The sequence below is a fragment of the Diabrotica virgifera genome, chromosome 9 (genome assembly GCF_917563875.1).
Source record: "Diabrotica virgifera virgifera chromosome 9, PGI_DIABVI_V3a".
NCBI classification, from domain to species: Eukaryota; Metazoa; Arthropoda; class Insecta; order Coleoptera; family Chrysomelidae; genus Diabrotica; species Diabrotica virgifera.
The window spans coordinates 159,985,716-160,008,793 of NC_065451.1; the positions used below are offsets into that span (position 1 = coordinate 159,985,716).

The window sequence follows — 23,078 nt, forward strand, 5'->3', positions numbered from 1 at the left end:
TAAAATATTCGTTGTCGAAGTAATCCAAAACAGGCGTATGTTCGTGAAATGGCCCATAGTAACAACTAACTAGATTTTCTTGTGTATTATTCTCTTATAGCTTACACATTTCGTGGCACATCCATGTTTTCAATTTTAGTCTACACCGTTTATAAATTATATTAGATAAAAATATAGCTTATCGATTGATTATCGCACTTTTGGAATTGCAACAACGTAATCTTGTATGATAAAAGTGACAAGTGTCAGTTTGCACGTGAAAGGAATTCAATTTTAATCAAATTTTCCACGTAAGTACAAATATTTGCAAATACCGTTAAGTTTAAATAAGCCGTTGGTAAAAATTCTGCTTTTGCTGAAAAAAATAATTTTTAATGTGGAAGTCGTATTGTTGTTTTTGACATCGACAATGAGTCTTTTGCTCATTTATCTTGATTTAATATATTCATATATCCTTATTGTCACGTTTTTGATCTATGTAGCTAACTACTTAACCTCTCTTCGCTCAAACTTCAATAGTACAACCCGATATATACTGTAGTGCCAGGTCCTTAATAAATCTTATCGTTTTTGTTTTAGCACTACTTATTAGTTTTTTGTGTTTTGAAAGTTTCTACGCAAGTCTCGGATATACATATACAAGGGGTGATCGGATGCGGATGATTAAAAACTTTTGTAACAATGTAAAAACCAACGTATGATAGTTAGACCAGTAAGGATCTGTTTTTAGGTGGATGTGAGAGGTGGCATTCAGATTTTTGCGGATAAAGTTAGGTGATAACTTCGTTAATAATAATTGATTTATGCTCCTTCTCAAATATGCCCTGAACATTAATAAAAAAAATAAAATATTTAAAAATTTCAAAAAAATTCGTTTTTTTTTCTACTTTTTTTGCTTATAACTTAAAAACTATTCATTTTAGAACAAAGTCCTATAGGAATAAAACAAAGATAATTAAATTTTCTATCAGATGCGATTGGTTAAAAATGTCTTAATTTATCACCCTTGCTTCAAAATAGCAATAAATATAAAATAAGGGGGCAAAACAAGCCTGTCCTTATTCAATGATTGTTCATCACTTAGGTTACACTTGGAACCTTCCTAATTTCTTAGAAGATTTTTGTAATGTGCTAAAACCGTACACCAAATTTCATTAAAATTGACTTACTAGATTTTGCATAATAATTTTGCAATCTAAACTTTTTGTAAAAAATTAAAATTTTTTAAAATCTTGCACAACAAAAACTAGAACATACAAAGATTTGTCAATTTTTTTACATATAAAGAAGTACTCCACCTATCTAATGCACTTTACAAAATTGAAATCGGATTATTTAAGCAGCCTCAGCAATGTTTTAAAGTTATAAACAATTTTTTGGCTTATAAACAAATTAGTGCTGTGGCCAGGAGGGGGTGCTACGGGCTCCTTTATTTAGATGGACTTACCCAAGTTTTTTTATGTATTTTGACCCGTAGAACACGAGTTTTTTGGGTAACAGTTGATCCGGATGTCGATAAGATTGTTATAAACAAAAAACTTAAGGAATTACATAAAATCGATTTTTCGCAAAATAAAACATTTTTTGTATTTCTTGGGTAATTCTAAACAAAAAATGTTCTTACAAGTTTTTTCGTAGGATGCATAGTTTTCGAGATAAACGCGGTGGAACTTTCAAAAAATCGAGAAATTGCAATTTTTGAACGCGAATAACGTTTGATTAAAAAATAAAACAGTAATTCTGCTGACAGCATTTGAAAGTTTAAGTCAAATTATACCGGTTTTAATTATTCGTATTGCTAAAAATTATTTTTTTTATTATTAAACAAAGCTATTTGTTTATAAGCCAAAAAATTGTTTATAAATTTAAAACATTGCTGGGGCCCCTTAAATAATCCGATTTTAATTCTGTAAAGTGTATTAGATAGGTAGAGCACCTCTTTATATGTAAAAAAAATTAGCCAACTTCTAAATGGTCTACTTTTTGTTTAGAAAGATTTTAAAAAATTTGAACTTTTTTAAAAACATTTAGATTGCAAATTTATTATGCAAAATTTATTAGGTCGATTTTAATGAAATTTGGTACACGATTTAAGTATTATATGTATGTTACAAAGAATTTCCTAGGCGAATTACTAAGGTTCTAAGTGCCACCAAAGTGGTTAAAAAATATTGAATAACAACAGACTTATTTTGCCCCCTTATTTTGTATTTATTGCTATATTGCAGAAAAGGTATTACCTTAAGACATTTTGTACCAGTCGTATATCATACAAAATTCACTTATCTTTATTTTATTTCTCTACGACTTTGTTCCAAAACGAATCGTTTTAAAGTTATAAGCAAAGAAAGCAGAAAAAAATCGATGTTTTTCGAAATTTTTAAATATTTTAATTTTTTTTATTAATGTTCCGGGCATATTTGAGAAGGAGCATAAGTCAATTATTATTACTGAAGGTGTCACCTAACTTTATCTGCAAAAATCCGAATGCCACCTCTCACATCCAAAAATAGACGTTTTTTCGCAGATCCTTACTGGTCTATATTGTCAGTTATTGTTCGACAATAAAGTGACACCTCTGTCATATAACTATAAAACGACACGTAAAATGCCAATTTTATTGTTGAAGCTTCGACGAGCTTAGCTTAGATTATACTGATTTGGAAAGAAACTGAACATGAGAAATGAGTTTCGGAACCAAAATCCCACTTTAAATACAGTAAATACATACAGAAAAGACAATTGGATATAGGAAATGAGTCAATACTCGCAATCTTAAGTTTGTATTTTAATAGTTGTTACATAATCATGGGGCAACCGGTTTCTAGGCTTACAATGTATGCCTCATCTTCAGGCCCAGTACATAAAGTCTTCAAAATTACAAGCTACAAGCTAAAATCATAAAAAGAGACAAAAATGTACATATACATATATAAAAATATAAAAAACAACTATGTCTTGGTTTAAATTACATACAATAAAGCCAAACAACGGTATAGTATTGAACTCAATACTCTATAGAGTGTATACTGAGACATTTTGCCATTGGGAGTGATCAATCTGATGAGAATTGCTTGGTATAAGTCCGTTCGCTAAACTCAGACTCAACTGGCTAGTGATTTAAGCTAGTAATTTTGCCAATTTGATAAAATTGCCAAAAAAATCATTACTAAATAGTTAATAATTAATAAATATTTAGTAATTTTGCAAATTTTGTCAAAATTGGCAAAAAACAAAAAAGTTACTTACTAAAATCATTAGCCATTTGCGTCTGAGTTTAGCGAACCGACTATATATAATTTAATATATACTACCATCAATACTTAAGTAGTTAAGGGTTGATGGAGTCTTGACAAGATGGTATATGATCAAAATACACAAAAAGTTTGTAGTAATAGTAGTATATGTACTTACATATCAGTTAAGGAAACTGTCCTACAGCTAAAGATATTCGTGGAAGTCACCAGCCACATCAAAACAGCTGACTAGTCTAGTATCTCTTAGTCTCCTAATTATTTGTTATATTGTTCAATGTGGAATTTGGTATTAATTCGTGTGTTATAAGTGACGTATGTTTTTTTTTGCAATTAACAGTTGTTGTTTGTCTTAGAACAACTAGTTTGATTAGATTTTGGCAGTTCTCTTGTGATTTTTCTCTAAAATTGATTGTTGTCGAGTTATATAGCCATTTTCGCATTTTTCCATAATGTCCTAAATTATCTAAAGAAAATTTGTTCGAAGTGAAAAAATTATTTTTCTTATTCTGTTAAAAAAAAATTGTTTAAACAATTTTTCGACCACGGCACCCTCTGGATATGTTATAAGGACTCCTTTTTGAGTAAGTTTGTGCAAAAAATCGAATCTGAGTAATAATTTCACTAACGGGGGCGACGATATATCCTGAACTATAGCGCTAATTGTTAATAATTAAAAATAACAGCTTTTTAATAAAATAACGACAAAAATCTCTTCAGGACCTTGAAGAAGGGGTTTGAAACTTGATTTGGTCACTTTTTGAATTTCATAATAATAATTTTTAATCGAGTTAGGTATTAAGCCTTGAAAATTGCCATTTTCGCATTAAATCGTATATAACTGGACAACAATTAATTTTAGAGAAAAATGACAACAGACCTTTTTTGCTCAGAATGACCCAAATTACCTATCTAAAAAAATTGTTCGAAATGAAAAGATTATTTTTGTGAATTTGTTAAAAAAAATTGTTTAAACAATTTTTCGACCACGGCACCGCCCGGCACCCTGTGGATATGTTATAAGGACCATTTTTGAGTAAGTTTGTTCAAAAAAATCAAATCGGAATAATTTCGCTAGCGGAGGCGCCGATACAGCCCGGTCTATGTAAATAATTGTCACTATCAAGTAATGATTATTAAAATAAAACAATTAACTCTTTACATCATTAGAAAACGTGTATTTTTTATAATTTTATTTGCCAACCATAAAAATATGTTCGTAAAAGCTATTAGTTATATATAGTTTCGATAAATTGATTGACCAAGTTTTCTAATGGATGTTACAATCTATAATTAGGACCTTGTTTTCAAGGGTATCGAATTATACAGAAAACACTTAAGTACTTGCATGTTTTTGTTCTGTTTCCACATGTTTTAGAATAACTATTATGTTTACGGTTGATTTTGCTTGGAAATTTTAATAACAGGAAGAAAAGACAGCAGAAAAATAGTGTAGGCAAATAGAGCAGGAATGGTTAACACGCCGAACGCAAAGGTTTGAAATGCAGTCCGCGAAGCTAAAGTTGAACAATTCGCTTTCGCAAAAAAAAAAGGTTTATAGTACAGTCTTTTACGGTTTTTGCTCTAAAATTTAAAGAACCGCTTGGATTGACATGAAATTTGGCACACGCATAGCTTACATGTCAAAGAAAAAAAGTGATATTGTGCCGATGTGTGCTTTTGCCCTAGGGGTGACTTTCACCCCCTCTTGGAGGTGAAAAGAATATATCCAAGATAAGTCCGGAAATGGACAAACTGACTAATTTTAAGTAACTTTTGTTCTATAGAGCTTTTTCGCCAAGTCAACACTTTTCGAGTTATTTGCCACTGAATATGTTCATTTTTCAACAAAATAACTACATTTTTAGACGGTTTTTCGCAAATAACTCATATTTTGTCGAAAAAACGTTCTTAGTAAAAATATAGCCTATAAAAAATAAAAAAAAAATGGTGTACGCGTTAGGTCTCTGAATCTCGTAGAACCAGCGTTATAGCCAATGAAAAATAGATTCATATTCACCAAATTTGAAATAGAATATTTCGAAGTGAAATATCCAAAAAATTAAGCACTTTTTATGGAAAACCCATTTTAACTTTTTTAAAGTGTTTTAAAAAAGCTTTATTTCTGTTTTTATAAAAAGTTTCTAGCATTAAATTTAAGCAAGTTACGCTCAAAATAAAGTTGGTCCCTTTTGTTTTGGCAAAAAAAAATCAGGAAGACCACGCCCTAATTAGCAACTTAAATGAAATTATTCGTTACCGCTCCACAAATTATTTTACTTATGTTATGTTTATAAGTTTCATCGATTCACAGTGCTTATTTTTGAAAAAAAAAATGGTTTCAAAGCAAAATTTTTAAAAATTTTAATTTTGAAAAATATGCTTTTTTCAAAATAACTTTTTAATTTTAAGTAAAAATTGTTGGAGATACCAAAAATCTCGAGAAACCAAAAAAGTCAGCATTGCTTTTCTGAATATCATGTATTTTTTTGTTTTTCTGTTACACAATATTGATTAAGATTTGGTGTTTCTAAATTTGCATACATTCGTGATCAGTGCGTTCAACCCTTTTTAACTACAGCCCTTTCAAAAATAAGGACTTTGAACCGATGAAACTTACAGATCATATAAACAATACATACACGAGTCAAAAACTTGTGAAGTCGTAACGATTAAGTTCATTTGAGATACTAATTAGGGGGTGATTTTCCCGATTTTTTTACCAAAATAAAAGGGACTAACTTTATTTTGAGCGTAACTTGTTTAATTTTGATGCTAGAAATTTTTTTGAAGATATTCTTCTTTAGCGGCGATTCGATTGAGGGTAAAATTGTACATAAATCTGCGCGCCTGCGCACACAGACAGTATGTAGTTCCTTGCTAATCTTTCAAGATAGGTATTTATCTATATGTATCCGTGCAAATAAGTCATTAAAAGAATATATTAGTGTTTTTAGTAAAGGTATTATTTATTATAATTCTTGTGTTTTTGGATTTGCGTTTCTCTGTAGTAAAATAATAAAATATTATATAGACATAACATTCATTTTTATATGGGTTCCTGAGGTTAAAATAGGCCGATTTAACCTTAGTACAAAGTTTATAATGACCGAGATACAGGGTGTCAAAGTTAAACTTTTTTTTTTATTTATTATTGAATATTTCCTGACAGGTATGAGACAACAACATCAAATTTGGTATGTGGGGTTTTTTGGGTCGAGAAAACTAAATTCCCTACCAAAAATTATGTATTACCCAGAGGGCGCCACATACTTCTTCAGCACTCATTTATTACGTTCAATTTTTTTTATCCCTCACTCTCTATAATTTTGACATTAAAATTTTTATTCTCCTATTAGTTTTGCTTAAAAAATGTATACTTCTTTCATCTCCTTAAACTCAACCGTTTTCGAGATAAACGCATTTTAAATCTGCGATACACCATCATTTTTAGCATAATATCATTGTAGTTTCCACCCGAAAAATAACTTAAAACCATAATAATTGTGCCAGTTCTCAAATTTATGTCATTGCATGACAAATTCCATTTGAAAAAATATGCGATACATTTTTGGATAATTTTATGGTTTAAGTTATTTTTCGGGTGTAAATACAAAAATGCCCGTCACAGTTTGGACGAGAAATTTAATTATTAACAAATAAGGGTCAAAAATGGAAGTTTTTTCGTTTAAATCGCTACAGGTAAAAATATGGTAATTAAATATCTTATTTATAATATTTTTCTTTTAGTAGATGAGCCAAGGTTTAAAATATCTCTTTTTGAATTTTGGTCCTATCATTTGTTGCTTCGGATATTGCAAAATAAAACTAAAATTTCGAAAATAAAAAATTTGCTATAACTTTTGCGAAAATGAATTTAAGACTTTCGTATTGCATGAAAAGTTAAGTCAAACAGTCCACACAATGCACAAAAAATTTTAGGACGATTCGTCAATTATTTTAAATTTTATTCAATTTGTTTATCACGAAGAGCTTTTTTTTTCGCAATGTTATTGTTCAGAAAATAATAATAATATAGCAATTCTGTGAAAACAGCGTGAAAGTAAAATAGTCATATTTTCAACGTATTTGTAAAAAATCATTAAAAAGTAATTTTTATCACTCGGAAGACATTTTACTAAAATAGAGTCATTTTAGGCTTATAAACAATTTGAATAACTTTGTTAATATTGATTGTAGGCTATAACTACAATGGGATTTGAAAAATTACGGTCAAAGTTAGCTACTTTTTTTATTTAATTGACGGCTACTTTGTTTATAACAATTAAGCAACCTAACTAGAGCTATTTTAAAGTTGAAGGTATATAGTTTACGTGTAAAAGTTTGAGTAAACTTTGAACCACAACAGAATGGTTAATAATGTTTTAAACATGGCGTCCGAACGGAATTAATTCGTGGTCGGTGGAGAGGAATTATTAAAATCCGTGCACTGAAAAAATGAAACTGATTCTGCAAACATATGCTGCGATTTATATCGCCGGAACTTGTTGATGGATTTTGATCATATTTTTTATTTGTATGTACTCGTAGTCTTATAGAGTACGTTATGTACACACATCCCCACCTAACATTACAAAATTTTAGGGGGAACTCCCCTTATCACTCAGGGATATGAAAAGTAGATTACGACCGATTCTAAGACCTACTGAATATACATAATAAAAATCGGTCAAGCGGTCTCGGAGGAGTATGGAAAGTAACACTATGACAAGAGAATTTTATAGATGTAAATATATAGATGGCTGTTAACAAATAGGGGTTGGTGATAAAATAGTGAAAATTAAGGGTTGTATGTATTTTTTATTTCTATATCATATAAAATTAAGGTAGATAATTTTGTCCAAAAAAATAAAAAAAAATGTCAGGGGTGCAACCCCCCTTATAACTTATGGGTATAAAAAATAGATTAAAACCTCTTTTCCTCCTATAGGATATACGTGTAAAATTTCATAAAAATCGGCCAAGCCGTTTTGGAGTAGTATGGTAACTAACAATGTTACAAGAGAATTTGATGTATATAAAAGTAACTGCGAATTAAATAATAAAAGTGGCTAACTTTGAGCCGAATTAACCTAGGCAAAAAGTTTTTGTCTGAAAATTCGTGTAAAAATACCAGCTTTTTAAATCCTAAAGTATATATTTACTCTGTAGTCAATATTAACCAAACTGTTCAAATTGTTTATAAGCCAAAAATGACTATATTTTACTAAACTTTTTTCGGAGTGATAAAAACGACTTTTTAATGATTTTTTTCAACACTTTGAAAACATAACTTTTCTTCTTGCATGTGATTTCCACAGAATTGCTGTGTCATTATTATTTTCTGAACAATAACATTGCGAAAAAAAACTCTTTGAGATAATCAAATTGAATAAAATTTAAACTAATTGACGAATCGTCTTAAAAATGTTTGTGCGTTATATGGAATGTTTGACTCAACTTTTATTGCAATATTAAAGTCTTAAGGCCATTTTCGCAAAAGTTATAGCACCTTTTTTATTTTTAAATGTTAGTCTTATATTGCCATTTTCCGAAGCAAAAAATGATCGGACTAAAATTCAAAAAGTGCCATTTTAAACCTTGGCTGATCTACTAAAATACGATTACTCTAAATAATATATAATTACCCTATTTTTACCTGTAGCGATTTAAATGAAAAAACTGCCATTTTTGACCCTTATTTGTTAATAACTAAGTTTCTTGTCCGAACTGTGACGGGCATTTTTGTATTTATAATGTATTATAGGTATATAGTACCCAAAAAATCCATTTGCAGCCTGGCTGCTCAAGTGTCCCGACAAAAACCTTTACAATAATATGCTAAAAATGATAGTGTATCGCAGATTTAAAATGCGTTTATCTCGAAAACGGTTGAGTTTAGGGAGATGAAAGAAGTATACCTTTTTTAAGTAAAACTAATAGGAGAATAAAAAATTTAATGTCAAAATTATACAGAGTGAGGGATAAAGAAAAGAACGTAATAAATGAGTGCTGAAAGGCGTATGTGGCGCCCTCTGGGCAATACATAATTTTTGGTAGAGAATTTAGTTTTCTCGACCCAAAAAACCCCCACATACCAAATTTGATGTTGTTATCTCATACCTGTCAGGAAATATTCAATAATAAATAAAAAAAAAGTTTAACTTTGACTCGGTTATTATAAACTTTGTACTAAGGTAAGTTAGCCTATCGGCCTATTTTAACCTCAGGAACCTGAGGTTAAGCTATGGCCCATTCTTTACCAAACACCCTGTATAGTCAGGATTAGAAACATTGGGGCTACCCACTGATTCAACGGACGACCATTCCAGATGGAAGCGACTTGTGCAATCAGCCAAAAACCACCCCTGGGTGTAGTGCTACGAGAACAAGAAGAAGAGGAAGAGTCAATAAAGCTAGAATAGTTATATTGGTACTGTAGTAATATTGGTATAATAGGACAGTTGTGGGAGAGACTGATAAATTTCAGGTGAAAGTAGGATTGCACCAAGGCTCGGTGCTTAGTCCTTATTTATTCTCATTAGTTTTGGACCAGATAACAGCGAAACTACAGGGTAGCATTTCATGGTGCCTAATGTATGCTGGTGATGTAGTGTTAATAGGAAATAGTGAAAAATACTTTGAACAAAAACTTGAACAGTGGAGACAAGCTCTGGAGGAAAAAGGTTTAAAACTTAGTAGGAAAAAAACAGAGTATTTGGAAAGTTCATTTAAAGATGGAGTTACTACAAATAAAATGGTATCTTTGGATGGTGAAATGATTGCGAAAAGCAATAGTTTTAAGTACCTTTGATCGGTATTACAGAGTAATGGAGAAATAGATGGAGATGCATGCAATAGAATTAGGGCTGGATGGATGAAGTGGAAAGAATCAAGTGGTGTGTTGTGTGACAGAAAAATTCCAATGAAGCTGAAGGGAAAATTCTATAAAACAGCTATAAGACCGGCTATGATGTACGGAACTGAATTTTGGTCAGTGAAAAAGAAAAAGGAACAACGAATGCATGTGGCGGAAATGAGAATGCTTAGATGGATGAGTGGAGTGACAAATAAGGATAAAATTAGAAATGAGTATATTAGGGGAAGTCTAGGTGTGGCACCAATTGATGCCAAAATGAGAGAGCTTAGGTTAAGATGGTTTGGGCATGTTCAACGTCGAGACGAATACGAAGAATAGCTGAAGTGCAGATTCCTGGATGGAGTAGGAGAGGAAGACCAAAGAAGACCTGGGGGGAGACGATAAGGCAGGACATGTTGGTAAAGGGGATTAACATTGATGTGATCCAAGATAGAATTGTGTGGAGAAATGCAATTAGGGAAGCCAACCCCGCATAGAGATAAGGCAAAGAGAATGATGATAAGTAATATTGAGATAATAGGTTAATGTAGATGGTACATGGTAGTTAGAATTGTATTAGTAATATTGATATGGTAGATTAAATGATTATAATATGATAAAAGAACTGTTTCAAAATTGGGGTAAGCTATTTGACTGCTTCTGTCTCAGTGAGTAACTAACTATACAAGTATTGATTTTATAAGAAAAATACCTATACCTAGATGAAATGTTATGTAAGGCGCTTTCATCACAGGAGAATGGGACATAATCTTTAGAGTCCAGGGCGCATCTAAAATTCATTTTTTTAAATGTTGCAGGACTGAAAATAAAGCAGATAGCAAGGTGAATTTTTTTTTGCTTATAGAAGTGCATTGTACCTTTCATTTGCAATTTGCAAAATTAAAATCGATTAATTACCACAGCGTCAGGAAACTTTTTAAATAAACATTAATTTTTGCTGCTACACGCAGTACAGCGGTGTTCGATTCACACAACTTGATTTCCACCAAAATTTCTTCCAACCTTTATCTAATATATTCTTTTCTTACTCTATATTTTGCTGTATTTTAATATTTTAATTCCACAAAAATCAAACTAATTTTATTACTGTTTGTGAAATATTGTTTAAACAATTGCATTTGTTTAAGAATAATAAACTTTTATTTTCTAAGTTAAAATATATGAACAAAGCAAGTTTTTGCTACGAAAACTGTTATTTCAAAGGATAGAGTATGTGTTTTTATTTTGCAATAAACAAATTTATTTATTTATATCGATATGTAATAAAAATTAAAATGTGTCAATCATTATCAAAGGTCATTGGAATGCCCAATCAGAGCAAACTATCCGCTGTCCTGCGCGTAGCACCAATAATTAATGTTTATTTAAAAAAATTCCTGACGCCGTGGTAGTTAATCGATTTTAATTTTGCAAATTGCAAATGAAACATTTCTATACGAAAAAAAAAGTTCAACTTGCTATCTGCTTTATTTTCAGTCCTGTAACATTTTGAAAAAAGAATTTTTTTTTGCGAAAGCTGGATTGCGAAATTTATTTTTCAAAATCTGTCGAACCAATCTTAATGAAATTTACAGTATTGTTTTACTGTATCATAAAGTTTTTCTGGGTGAAATATGAAGGTCCTAAGTGTAGCATAAATGGTTGAAAAACGTAAAATGCGAATACTTATTTTTGTATGGTTTTTTCGCAATTATTGCTATTTTGCAACAAGGGTAACTATTTTTTAAATTTTTAACTAATTCTATATTGTAGGAAATTTTATTACACAACTTTTATGTCAGTACAAATTTTCTTGGAAATGAACACTTTTAAAGTTATAATCAAAAACCAAGAAAAAAATCGAATTTTTCCTTCATTTTTTGACATTTTGATTATTTAAACAATGTTCCGGACCTTTTTGAGAGGGAGGATAACTCAAATATTAATATTTGAGTTATTTTCAAGCAATTTCTGCAAAAAATTTGAGTCACCTCTCAACGTTCAAATGTACTAATATTTTTACAGATGCGCCCCGGTCTGTTAATCGACTAACATTTTTGTAGAAAGAACGTAGCCTGAAAAATTACAGAATATAAACCTTTTAAATTTAAATGATTAATAACTTTTCTTTATATTTTGGGAGATTCTATAATTACATTAGTCTACAAATTTCCAAATCACATTATGTCATCGATCAGTAGCATCATCTCACTGCCAACTGGCAAGTTCCTAAACTTTTTTCGGTCTACCGAACAAGGAGTATTATTATTCTGATTAATGATTTTTCATATAAAATGACCTACCCTTCTTTGACCCCGTCGATGTAAACGCGAAATGTACACTTCCAGCGAATTTTTTGTTATTGTTGTGTAAGTCAAATGTGTAAGTAAAAATAGACTTTGTACTTTGGCGCCGAGGAATCCCGACCATTATTTTTATATCAAATATAAATAACAACACAGAGATCGCCGACATCTTTATATTTTTGTATGTTAGAAATATTTTTGGAGGAGAAAAGCATTCTAAATATTTGAGTTTTCATAGGTATTTATATAGGTGGTTGTGTAAAAATATACTGGGTTTCTCATTATGATTTCCCCAGTTAGTTCGACACACTTTTTCAAATTAAAATACTTTTCCTTCTCATATCTTTCTGCTGTCTCAGGCATCGGATTAGGATTTCGTTTCTTCCTTTGTCCATTTTTCCATGCATTTTTATTTCTGAATATCGTCTTTAATTCCTCAATACCCCTTTATTCCTTCTTATTTCTTCGAGCTGATCTCTTCATTTCCTTATTGTTCTTCCCGCTCTCCTTTTCCTTCTGCTTCCCTATTTTAACAGTTGCCTTATAATTCTTTCTGGTTTCATTCTATTAATATGGCTGAAACAGAAGATTTGCTTTGTTTAATGTACTCAGTCATAGGTTTCTGTTTTGTCATTTTTCTGATATCTTTATTACTTATACTGTCTCTTTTTGGTTTCCTGCAAATTTTTCTCAATTGTTTCATTTTTGATTCATGTTTTTTATGAATTCTCCAACTTCACGTGCGAATGTTATTATTGGCACTGTTATCGTATTGTGAATTTTTCTCGTGACTTCCATTTTTACATATTTGTGTCCTTGTTTTATTGTATTTAGTACATTATTTGACGGTTTTTGCAGTAAATTTTAAAGAACCGTTTGGATTGACATAAAATTTAGCATACTCATAGCCAACATGTCAAAGAAAAAAAGTGATATTGTGCCGATATGTGCTTTTGCCCTGGGGGTGAGTTTCACCCCTTCTCGGGGGTGAAAAACATATGTTCAAAATAAGTCCGAAATTCGATAAAATACCTAATTCTAAACAACTTTTATTCCATACAGTTTTTTCGAAAAGTCAATACTTTTCGAGTTATTTTCAAGTGAATATGTTCATTTTTCAACAAAACCAACACGTTTTTAGACAATTTTTCGCAAATAATTCAAAAATTAAGTATTTTATCGAAAAAATCCTTGTTAGCAAAAGTATAGCTTGTAAAAAAGTGAAAAAATGGTGTATACACGAAGTCTCTAGACCTAGTAGAAGCAGAATTATAGCTAAGGAAAAAATAGGTTCATATTCACCAAACTTCAAATAAATATATTTCAACGTAAAATAACCAAAAAATGAAGCACTTTTTGGAAAAAACACATTACAACTTTTTTTAAAGAGTTTAAAAAGCTTTATGTCTATTTTTATAAAAAAATATTCTAGCATCAAATGTGAGCAAGTTACGCTCAAAATACAGTTGGTCCGTTTTGATTTGGCATAAAAAAATCGGGAAAATCGCCCCCTAATTACCAACTTAAATAGAATTAATCGTTACAGCTTCACATGTTGCTTTATTTATGTAGTGTCTATATGATCTGTAAGTTTCATCGATTCAACGTACTTATTTTTGGAAAAAAAAGTGGTTTTAAAATAAAAATTTTAAAATTTCTAATCTTGAAAAAATGCTCTTTTTCAAAATAACTTAAAAATCATTAGTAATACCAAAAATCTCAAAAAGTAATAAAATGTACGTTTTGCTTTTCTGAATATTTTGGACTTTTTGTTTTCCTGTTGGGCAAAAATCGGTTATGCTATGGCTGTTCAAAGTTTGCATACACTCGGGATTAGTGACTCGTTCAAGCCATTTTAATTACAGCCTTTTCAAAAATAAGCACTTTGAATCACTGAGACTTACAGATCGTATAAAGAATAAATAAGCAAAGTAACTTGTGAAGCGGTAACGAATAATTTTATTTGATATGCCAATTATGGGGTGTTTTCGCGATTCTTTTTACCAAAAAATAAAAGGTACATACCAACAATATTTTGAGCATAACTCACTTACTGTTAAGGTTAGAAGGTTTTTAAAAAACAAAAATAAACCTTTTTTAAACACTTTAAAACAATTGAAATGAGTGTTCCCCGAAAAGTGTTCCGTTTTTTGGTTATTTCTCGATGAAGTATTCGATTTGGAATTTGACGAATAAGAACCTACTTTTAATTAGCTACAACTTTGCTTGTACTGGGTCTACAGACTTAATATATGCAAAATTTTTTTCATTTTTTTATAAGCTATATTTTTATTAAGAATATTTCTTTCGTCAAAATACTTACTTTTTTATTTATATGCGAAAACCCGTCTAAAAACGTGAATATTTTGTTTAAAAATGAACAAATTCACTTGCAAATAACTCGAAAAGTATTGAGTTGGTGAAAAAACTCTATAGAACAAAAGTTGCGTCGAATTAGTCAGTTTATCGAATTCCGAACTTATTTTGGACATATATTTTTTCACCCCCAAGAGGGGTGTCGTAGATGGACAGGATTGATAGGATTTGTCCTGTCCCACAAAACGTGCAGTAAGACGAAGCGTGGAAACCGGCCTTTAGAGGAAGAAATCTAAATTAGCGATGTTGTTTCTCGTCTTCTTTCATTCCTTATTGGCTTAGACACTGTCGAACGTTAGACCAAAAAAACGGATCTAGCCATAAAATTCCATGGCCTACATTTAGCAGACTAATTAAAAATCTTCAAATTATTACATCGATTAATTAAATGTTAATTATTTTGTTATCTATTAAAAATAACTTATCATATGTTTGTTTGTAATCCCCGTTTCGTAACGGACACGCCGTTGTGTCGATTTCGAAAAATACAACACATAAAAAACACTTGTGTTTCAATTATTTCCACACATTACAGAACAAACTGTCTCTGATAAGTTTGATAACGAACAAAAGACAAGAGAATCAGTTTATTGGCCACGGAGCTTATCGTTAATTATATATAGCGATTGTTGTATGCTTTATTTTTATGTATGGATTATGACACTGGTAGACTTGTTTAACAATAAAATGCATAATACAGTAGTGAATGCTAACGATACATTGTTTTAAAGGTGACTAAAGGGAGCATATGCAAATTGGACAACGGTTTAGTAAGTGATTGAGTACTTAACCCTTTAGGTAAACACTGAACTGTGAATATTAAAAAAAATAGTAAATGTCCTTAAAATAATCTATTGGTTCACGTACAGGCCGACCTAGTCCAAAAAGTCACTGCGCATGCGCTAGGAAAAATATTCCGATTCGGATTTTTTGCACAATCTTACTTAAAAAGAACCCCTTTTAACAAATTTGCATGTTGCCAAGTCCAAAAAGTCCAAAGTCCAAAAGTAGGTCAACATTTTTCTAAACGTTTTTTTTTTTGTTTTTTTCCTAAAATTATTTTTTTTGCATCGAACAAAGTTTTTTAGGTTTTTTGGATCATTTCAAACAGAAAAGGTCTTTAGTGGCTTTTCTCTAAAGTTGATAGTTTTTGACAATATAAGCCATTAAAAATTTAAAAATTGCGAAATCGGCCATTTTCAACCGTCAGAAACTATGTGAAAAACTGAAAATTTCGATGTTGCCAAGGTAAGAAGATATTCTTTGAACATCGATTGATGAAATTCCGAAGAGTTTTTTGCAATACAATATCGAAAACCCCTTTGTTTTTTAATTACCAATCAAGCGGGCGCTTGATTGGCAACCGTTGCATGTATATGTAACATGCGTAAATATAATGCATGTATATATTGAAAATATCCCCTCTTAACAAATTTCTATGTTGCCAGGATCAAAAAGTCAAACATTTTTTTAAACGTTTGTTTTTTGTTTTTTCCTAAAACTAATTTTTTTGCATCGGACAAATTTTTTTAGGTTTTTTGGGTCATTCCAAATAGAAAATATCTTAAGTGGACTTTTCTGTAAATGTGATAGTTTTCGAGATATAAGCGATTGAAAATTTAAAAATTGCAAAATCGGCCATTTTTAACCCTTAAAAACTATGTAAAACGCCGAAAATTTAAATGCAGTGCAATTTTGCAATACAATATCGAAAACCCCTTTGTTTTTTAATTGCTAGTCAAGCGGTCGCTACACTATTTTTAACCGTTGCATGTATACAAGATTGTATGTAATATGCGTAAATATATGTGCGGAAAAATAATATTCTGATTCAATTTTTTTTCACCATCTTGCTTAAAAAGGTTCCCTATTAACAAATTTGCATGTTGCCAGTTTCAAAAATGTGTCAAAAAAATTTTAAACAATTTTTTTAAACTTAAAATGTTCTCCGATTACATATACACATGCAACGGTTGAAAATAGTGTCGCTCCCGCTTGATTACCAACTAAAAAACGAAGGCGTTTTCGATATTGTATTGTAAAAAGCTCTTCGGGATTTCATCAATCGATATTCGTAGAATATCTACGTACCTTGGTATCATTGAAATTTTAGGTGTTTCACATAGTTTTTGAGGCTTAAAAATGGCCAATTTTGCAATTTTTAAAATTTCAATCGCTTATATCTCGAAAACTATCACATTTACAGAAAAGTCACTTAAGATCTTTTCTGTTTGGAATGATCCAAAAAAAAACCTAAAAAAATTTGTCCAATGCAAAAAAATTAGATTTAGGAAAAAACAAAAAACAAACGTTTAAAAATTTTTTTGACTTTTTGATCCTGGCAACATACAAATTTGTTAAGAGGGGATGGTGAAAAAAAATTTCAAGCAAGATGGTGAAAAACAATTGAATCGAAATATTTTTCCGCACATATTTATATTTACGCATGTTACATATACATGCAACGGTTGCCAATCTAGCGCGTGCTTGATTGGCAATTAAAAAACAAAGGGGTTTTCGATATTGTATTGCAAAAAACTCTTTGGGATTTCATAAATCAATATTCAAAGAATATCTTCTTACCTTGGCAACATCTAAATTTTCAGTTTTTCATATAGTTTCTGAGGGTTAAAAATGGCCGATTTCGCAATTTTTAAATTTTTAATCGCTTATATGTCAAAAACTATCAACTTTAGAGAGAAGTCACTAAATACCTTTTCTATTTGAAATGATCCAAAAAACCAAAAAAAATCTTTGCTCGATGCAAAAAAATAATTTTAGGAAAAAAACAAAAAAAAACGTTTAAAAAAATTTTAAACCCACTTTTGGACCTGGCAACATGCAAATTTGTTAAAAATGGTCCTTTTTAAGTAAGATTGTGCAAAAAATCCGAATCGGAATATTTTTCCTAGCGGATTCGCATTGGCTTTCTGGACTAACCAGAATAGGAATACAAGTGAGCCTACTTTCTTTGCCTCTAAAGGAGTCAGTTCACGCTTCTACAGTTAAACGCAGTTCATTCAGTATTCTTTCAATGGCAGCAAGTTCATCCAGTTGTTCTACTTTCAAGTACTTTCAGCATTGTTTTACTTTATTTCTGGACTTTATTTAGGTTTTCTTGGAGTTGGTGTGCTGCAACAACGGGATCTGAATGTACCGCCATTATTGCGGTATCGTCTGTAAATGTGGCTGTATATACTTTATTGTCCGTAGGCAAATCGAAGGTAAATAGTAGATACAGTATTGGCGCAAGATTGTTACCTTGAGGAACGTCTGCCTTTATGAGATGTAGACCGGTTATCTCGTCTTCATATTTTACCTGGAAATATCTTTCTTTTAGGTATGAGTATAGTATGTCATACATGTTCTGGTGTAGGTCCCTTTTTAGTTTATAGAGTAGTCCCTGATGCCATACCTTGTCAAAAGCTTGACTCACATCGATGAATGCAGTTGAGCAATATTGCTTACTTTCAAAAGAGTCTTGGATTAATTCTACCAGTCGATGGATCTGTTCAATTGTTGAATGTTTGACTCTAAATCCAAATTGGTGTATCGATAGAAGTTCTTTTTCTGCAATAATTTTCATTAGTCTCTTAGCTAGTCATTTTTCCATAATTTTCGACATGACAGGCAGTAGACTTATTGGTCGGTATGAAGTTGTTTCGTGTTGAGGTTTACCAGGTTTAGGGATTAGTATTATTTGCGCTACCTTCCATTGCGCAGGAAAATATTTGAGTCTTATGACGGCGTTGAAGGCCCTAGCGTTGAAGGAATGAGGTGAAGGCCCTAGCGCAAAATAGAACCCGATGGCGCGTTTTCACTGAAGCTCTATGCTCCACTTAGGAGTTCAAGAACATTATATATATATATATATATATATATATATATATATATATATATATATATATATATGACGGCGTTAGTAAGGCAGGTTAACATAAGTATTCCTTTTCGCGGTAGTTCTTTCATAATTTTTCCAGTGATTAGGTCGTGACCTGGAGCTTTTTTAGGGTCTAGCTCTGTTTTTATAATGCACCGTACCTCATTTTGTGTAATATGTTGTATTTGCTCATCTGATGGTATTTGTGCATCAAGAAACGCTATAATTTCGTCATCTGCATCTTCTCTTGTTGGGAAAGGTTTGAAAACTGTTTCAAGATGTGCAGCAAAAATGTCTGCTTTCTCTTTATTTGTTTTTGCCCAACTTCCATCAGGTTTCCTGATCGGTGGAATATGTTCTTTGGGTTGCTTTAATTTTTTAATTGCTTTCCATAAGCTGTAATTTGTATCCTTTGTTGACGTTAGGTTTTCGACATAGTTTTGGAAGCTCTCATTTTTAATGCTTGTGTCTTGTGTTTTGCCAGATCTTTCTTAAGTCGCGCTTTTCTTTAATCTTCTCCCTTACACTATGAGGACAGTGACTTCTGTTTTGGGTTCTGACCAATGGTGGAGTTGATTCCCACGAGGCATACTGTATTAATTCTGTAAATTGTTGTACTTGATTTTCCAATTCTTGGTGTGTTTTTAAGGATATATTGAGGTTTACTTCATTTTCTAATATTTCTCTAAATAGATTCCAGTTGGTAGCTTGATTGTGGAGAATCAGTGGTTTTGGTTTTTCTTGGACATTTGTATGAATCGTAGCTATTATTGGTGTATGATCTGAGGCAATATCATAGTTAGGTTCGATGTTTAGATAATTGTTGGAGAATCCTTTGGTCACAAAGAAGTTAAGGCAATCTGGGTATTTCTGAGGGTCTGTAGGCCAGTAGGTGGGTGTATAGGTGGACAGATGATTTAGTTTTAGTTCTTGAATGACTTGATGCAGTATTCTTCCTCTTCCTGGAGCTGTTAGACGAGATCCCCAGCTAGTGTGTTTAGCGTTATAGTCGCCTCCTGCTAGGAATCTGTTGCCGTTATTTCTAAATAATTCTGTAAACATTTCTTTATTTGCTCGATAGTTTGGTGGGCAATACACCGCTGTTATTGTAATTGGTCCCTTCCAATCCTCTATTACTACGCTGGTTGCCTGTATGTCATTTTGTTCTACTTTATTAAGGAGATAGTGTTTAAGTCCATTTCGAATTAACACTACCGCCCCAGCTCTGGCTAATCGATCTACATCGGCATAGGCTGCATTGTAAACTTCAAAGTTTGGAATTTTGAAACTAGTTTTTGAGGTAAGGGGTATTTCAGAGACTAACAGTATGTCAATTTTGTTTGTTACTAGGAATACTTCTATTTCGTGTTTGTGTTGCTTTATGCCATTTGCGTTACATAGTGCAATAGTAAGTAGCTTAGCCATTACACTTATTTGTGATGACCTGTTTTAGCTCTTCTCTAAGTTCTTTGATTTCCAGGATTAGTTGTTTTATTGTGGTTTGTTGCTGTTCTATTACATGTTGTAGGTATTGTGTAAAACTACTATTTTGGTTTGTGTCTGGTGCATTTTGCTGTTCAGCAACCGGTCTTGCCATAGGTCTCATTTTTTTGGTGGCGTTGGCATAAGTACCTGATGTTTGGGGCAAGTTTTCTATACTGTATGCCTCATTTGATTCTTCATTTGTTCTTGGTCTCTGTTGCTGGATTTTTTGCGTTTGTGGTGTATTTTCATTTCTTGTGGGGTATCTTTTATTTAAGATGGCCTGGTAGACTTGACATCCCTTAAAATTTGCTGGGTGGGGTCCATCACATACTGCACATTTTGCTGGGTTTCCATCGGCCTTTGTTTTTTTACAAGTGCGATAATCATGATTTTGCGCACATTTTACGCATCAATAGAGAGTTATCAAGTAACCCTAGGAGAATACGGTAACGCTATTTTACTGTATACTTTACATGTTATTTATAACGTTACCGTATTCTCATAGAGTTACTTGATAACTCTCTAATATTGAAGCGTACACTGATTTCTCGATCTTTAAAATGGACCATCTTCACTGCAGTTACGGCCAACATTTAAAAGAAATTAGCTTTGAGAAGTAATTGTAAAGAATGATAATAATGATTTTCAAATAAAATTCAATTATCAATTGTTTTTTCTTTTTGAAAGAAGTACCTCTAAATGAATCACCCGTTATTTTGTATAACTTTAATCGTGTTCTATCACATTTTCATTTCGAAAACAAACCTAGTATTATTGTTAGAGTTAACAGCGTGTATTCCCCGATTCTGTATTCTTCGTACCATAACAAATCATATCTACAAAGTTCCTGACTTGTAAGCTTTTTATCTTGGAACTTTGGTTGTCTAATCATAAGAATTCCAAGAAATGTCACGAACTGACTGGAAAAGTCTTGATAACGTAATTTTTATTCGTATTTAGTCATAAGAATTGGATTAAAATAACAACAAATTAATCATATGTCTATATGCAATGAATCAGTTGTGCACGAAATTGTAACATGATCTTCTAGTCTGGGGTGTTCTTTGTTTTTTTTTTCGTAAAAAATCATGACAATTACTTCGAGGTAAGTAATTATCAGTGTAGTGTGATTGACCGTAGGTCATGGAAAGTGGTGGATGTGTAATCATCGAGGAAGTTTTCTACTTTGTTTAGAAAGTGAGTAATGCTATATCTTATTCAAGTTCTTCAACGTGATATACAAAATACCATCTTATTCTCTTTATGTTAATAATAATCATAATTTTTATTCTACGGTTATCACCTATTAAATCAACACATTTAGAGCATGATTTAGAGGCGATCTTGATGTAGTCTGGCTCTAAGCCATATCAAAATAGCTGACTATGTAATTTCTTGTAAAAACCTTTGGGTGTGATGTTAAACGTAATGATATGAGTTTTGGGTTAGAACATGACTGAAGTAGGATGGGTTTCGGTTTGAGCAACATACAACACGAATACGTATAAAAGTTGAGCATTGCAGTGTACAAGTTTATTTTGTTAGTTGCAATAAAACGCATTAGGTTCGTTGCAACTCGATAAAAAACCATGCAGTAATCGTTCAACGCATGCGCACTACATTCTATGTGTTCCAACTAGATTTGTACAATGTGAAGAATGATCTAAAATACGTCCCAACTAGAAAATTGGTGATTCCGGAACCATTCATGTATGGTCAAATCGGTTCACGAATTTTTAAAGAAGTGGCAGTTCTGACATGCGTAAAACAAACAATTTCCGTTTGTAGGTTATCGCATAACAGATTAACAGATCGCAGCCGTTTATGCTTAGATAAATATGTTCTAAAAGATCAGTTGCTGTAAAACTGTAAACATTGCATTACTCTAAATTACGAGAACGGCTTTTATTAATTTTAAAAAATGGAATTTAAATGGAATGGAGTCGAAGGCGATAGTAATTTCACCAATGACGATAATAGTGATGATGATTTAGAGTTCATCTTATACCAAAAAAGAATGGAAAACAAAAATTACTTGGGTAGGTTATAAGATATTAAATATTTATATAATCGTAGAATTTGAGAAGATTGTTTGACCGCTCATCCGCAGAAATTTTGATCCAGTTGCCATTTGGATCGCCCTATATTAGTCTTTCCAGTTGTGATCCAGTTTGTCTTTGAAATGATACTAATGTAGATTTACGAATGTCTGGAGATCTTGTAAATTTTTCAATTTAGTAATGGATTTGAGATGATTCAGCATCATATTCCTTACTATACTCATGATTTCAAAAGTTTTTGTATGTTGGGCCACGCTTCATGGGTTTTAGCTATTAGTTTATTTTAAAATTTGTTAATAGCTTAACGGTGTCTAGTCGGACAAACTTTAATGTAAGGGAACACTGGAACAGGGGAAGTTTTAAGGAATAGGTTAAAAATTTGGAACGTCAAACTACAAAAACGTCCCATGTATTTTGTCGGACAGAACTTCCAATTGATTTGTTACCCTTTCATTAGACTGTCATGCAAAAATCAGACTGCTATTTATGACCTGTCATTATTCCTGTCATTTATCTTGTTCTACGTGTCGGACTTGCCCAGTTGGTGATAAATACCAGTCTCATTTTTGCATGAGAGTTTAACGAACGGGTAACGAAATCAATTGGAAGTTCTGTTCGGCAAAATACGTGAGACGTTTTCTTAATTTGACGTTCCAAATTTTTAAATTGTTCCACAATTAAAACTTCCCCTGTTCCGGTGTTCCAGTACATCAAAGTTTGTCCGACTAGACACCGTTAAGCTATTAACAAATTTTCAGCTTGCTATTAATCAACTTTTTTTGGTACGCGGGATCCAGCCCTAATTTCATGACTACCAAAAATTTTCACAAAACTATGATATTGTTGATCTTTGAAATC

The 23,078-nt window shown here is 31.7% G+C and overlaps 1 protein-coding gene across 12 annotated transcripts in view; it reads left to right on the forward strand.

Moving 5' to 3' along the window:
* Window positions 1-23,078, forward strand: part of LOC126892391 (hepatocyte nuclear factor 4-gamma) — a 465,924-nt gene that overhangs the window by 209,627 nt on the left and 233,219 nt on the right. The window contains exon 1 of one of the 12 annotated variants that reach the window (XM_050661920.1): window positions 252-290. The exons of 9 other annotated variants lie outside the window; for them this stretch is intronic. Coding sequence is in view for 2 of the 3 variants with exons in the window: in XM_050661911.1 (XP_050517868.1) it covers window positions 22,082-22,199 (118 nt within the window). In the remaining variant the exon portion in view is untranslated. Of the gene's footprint in view, window positions 1-251; window positions 291-21,302; window positions 21,358-22,053; window positions 22,200-23,078 lie in introns of those variants that run through there. 2 more of the 12 variants (XM_050661918.1, XM_050661911.1) reach the window with 2 other exon arrangements.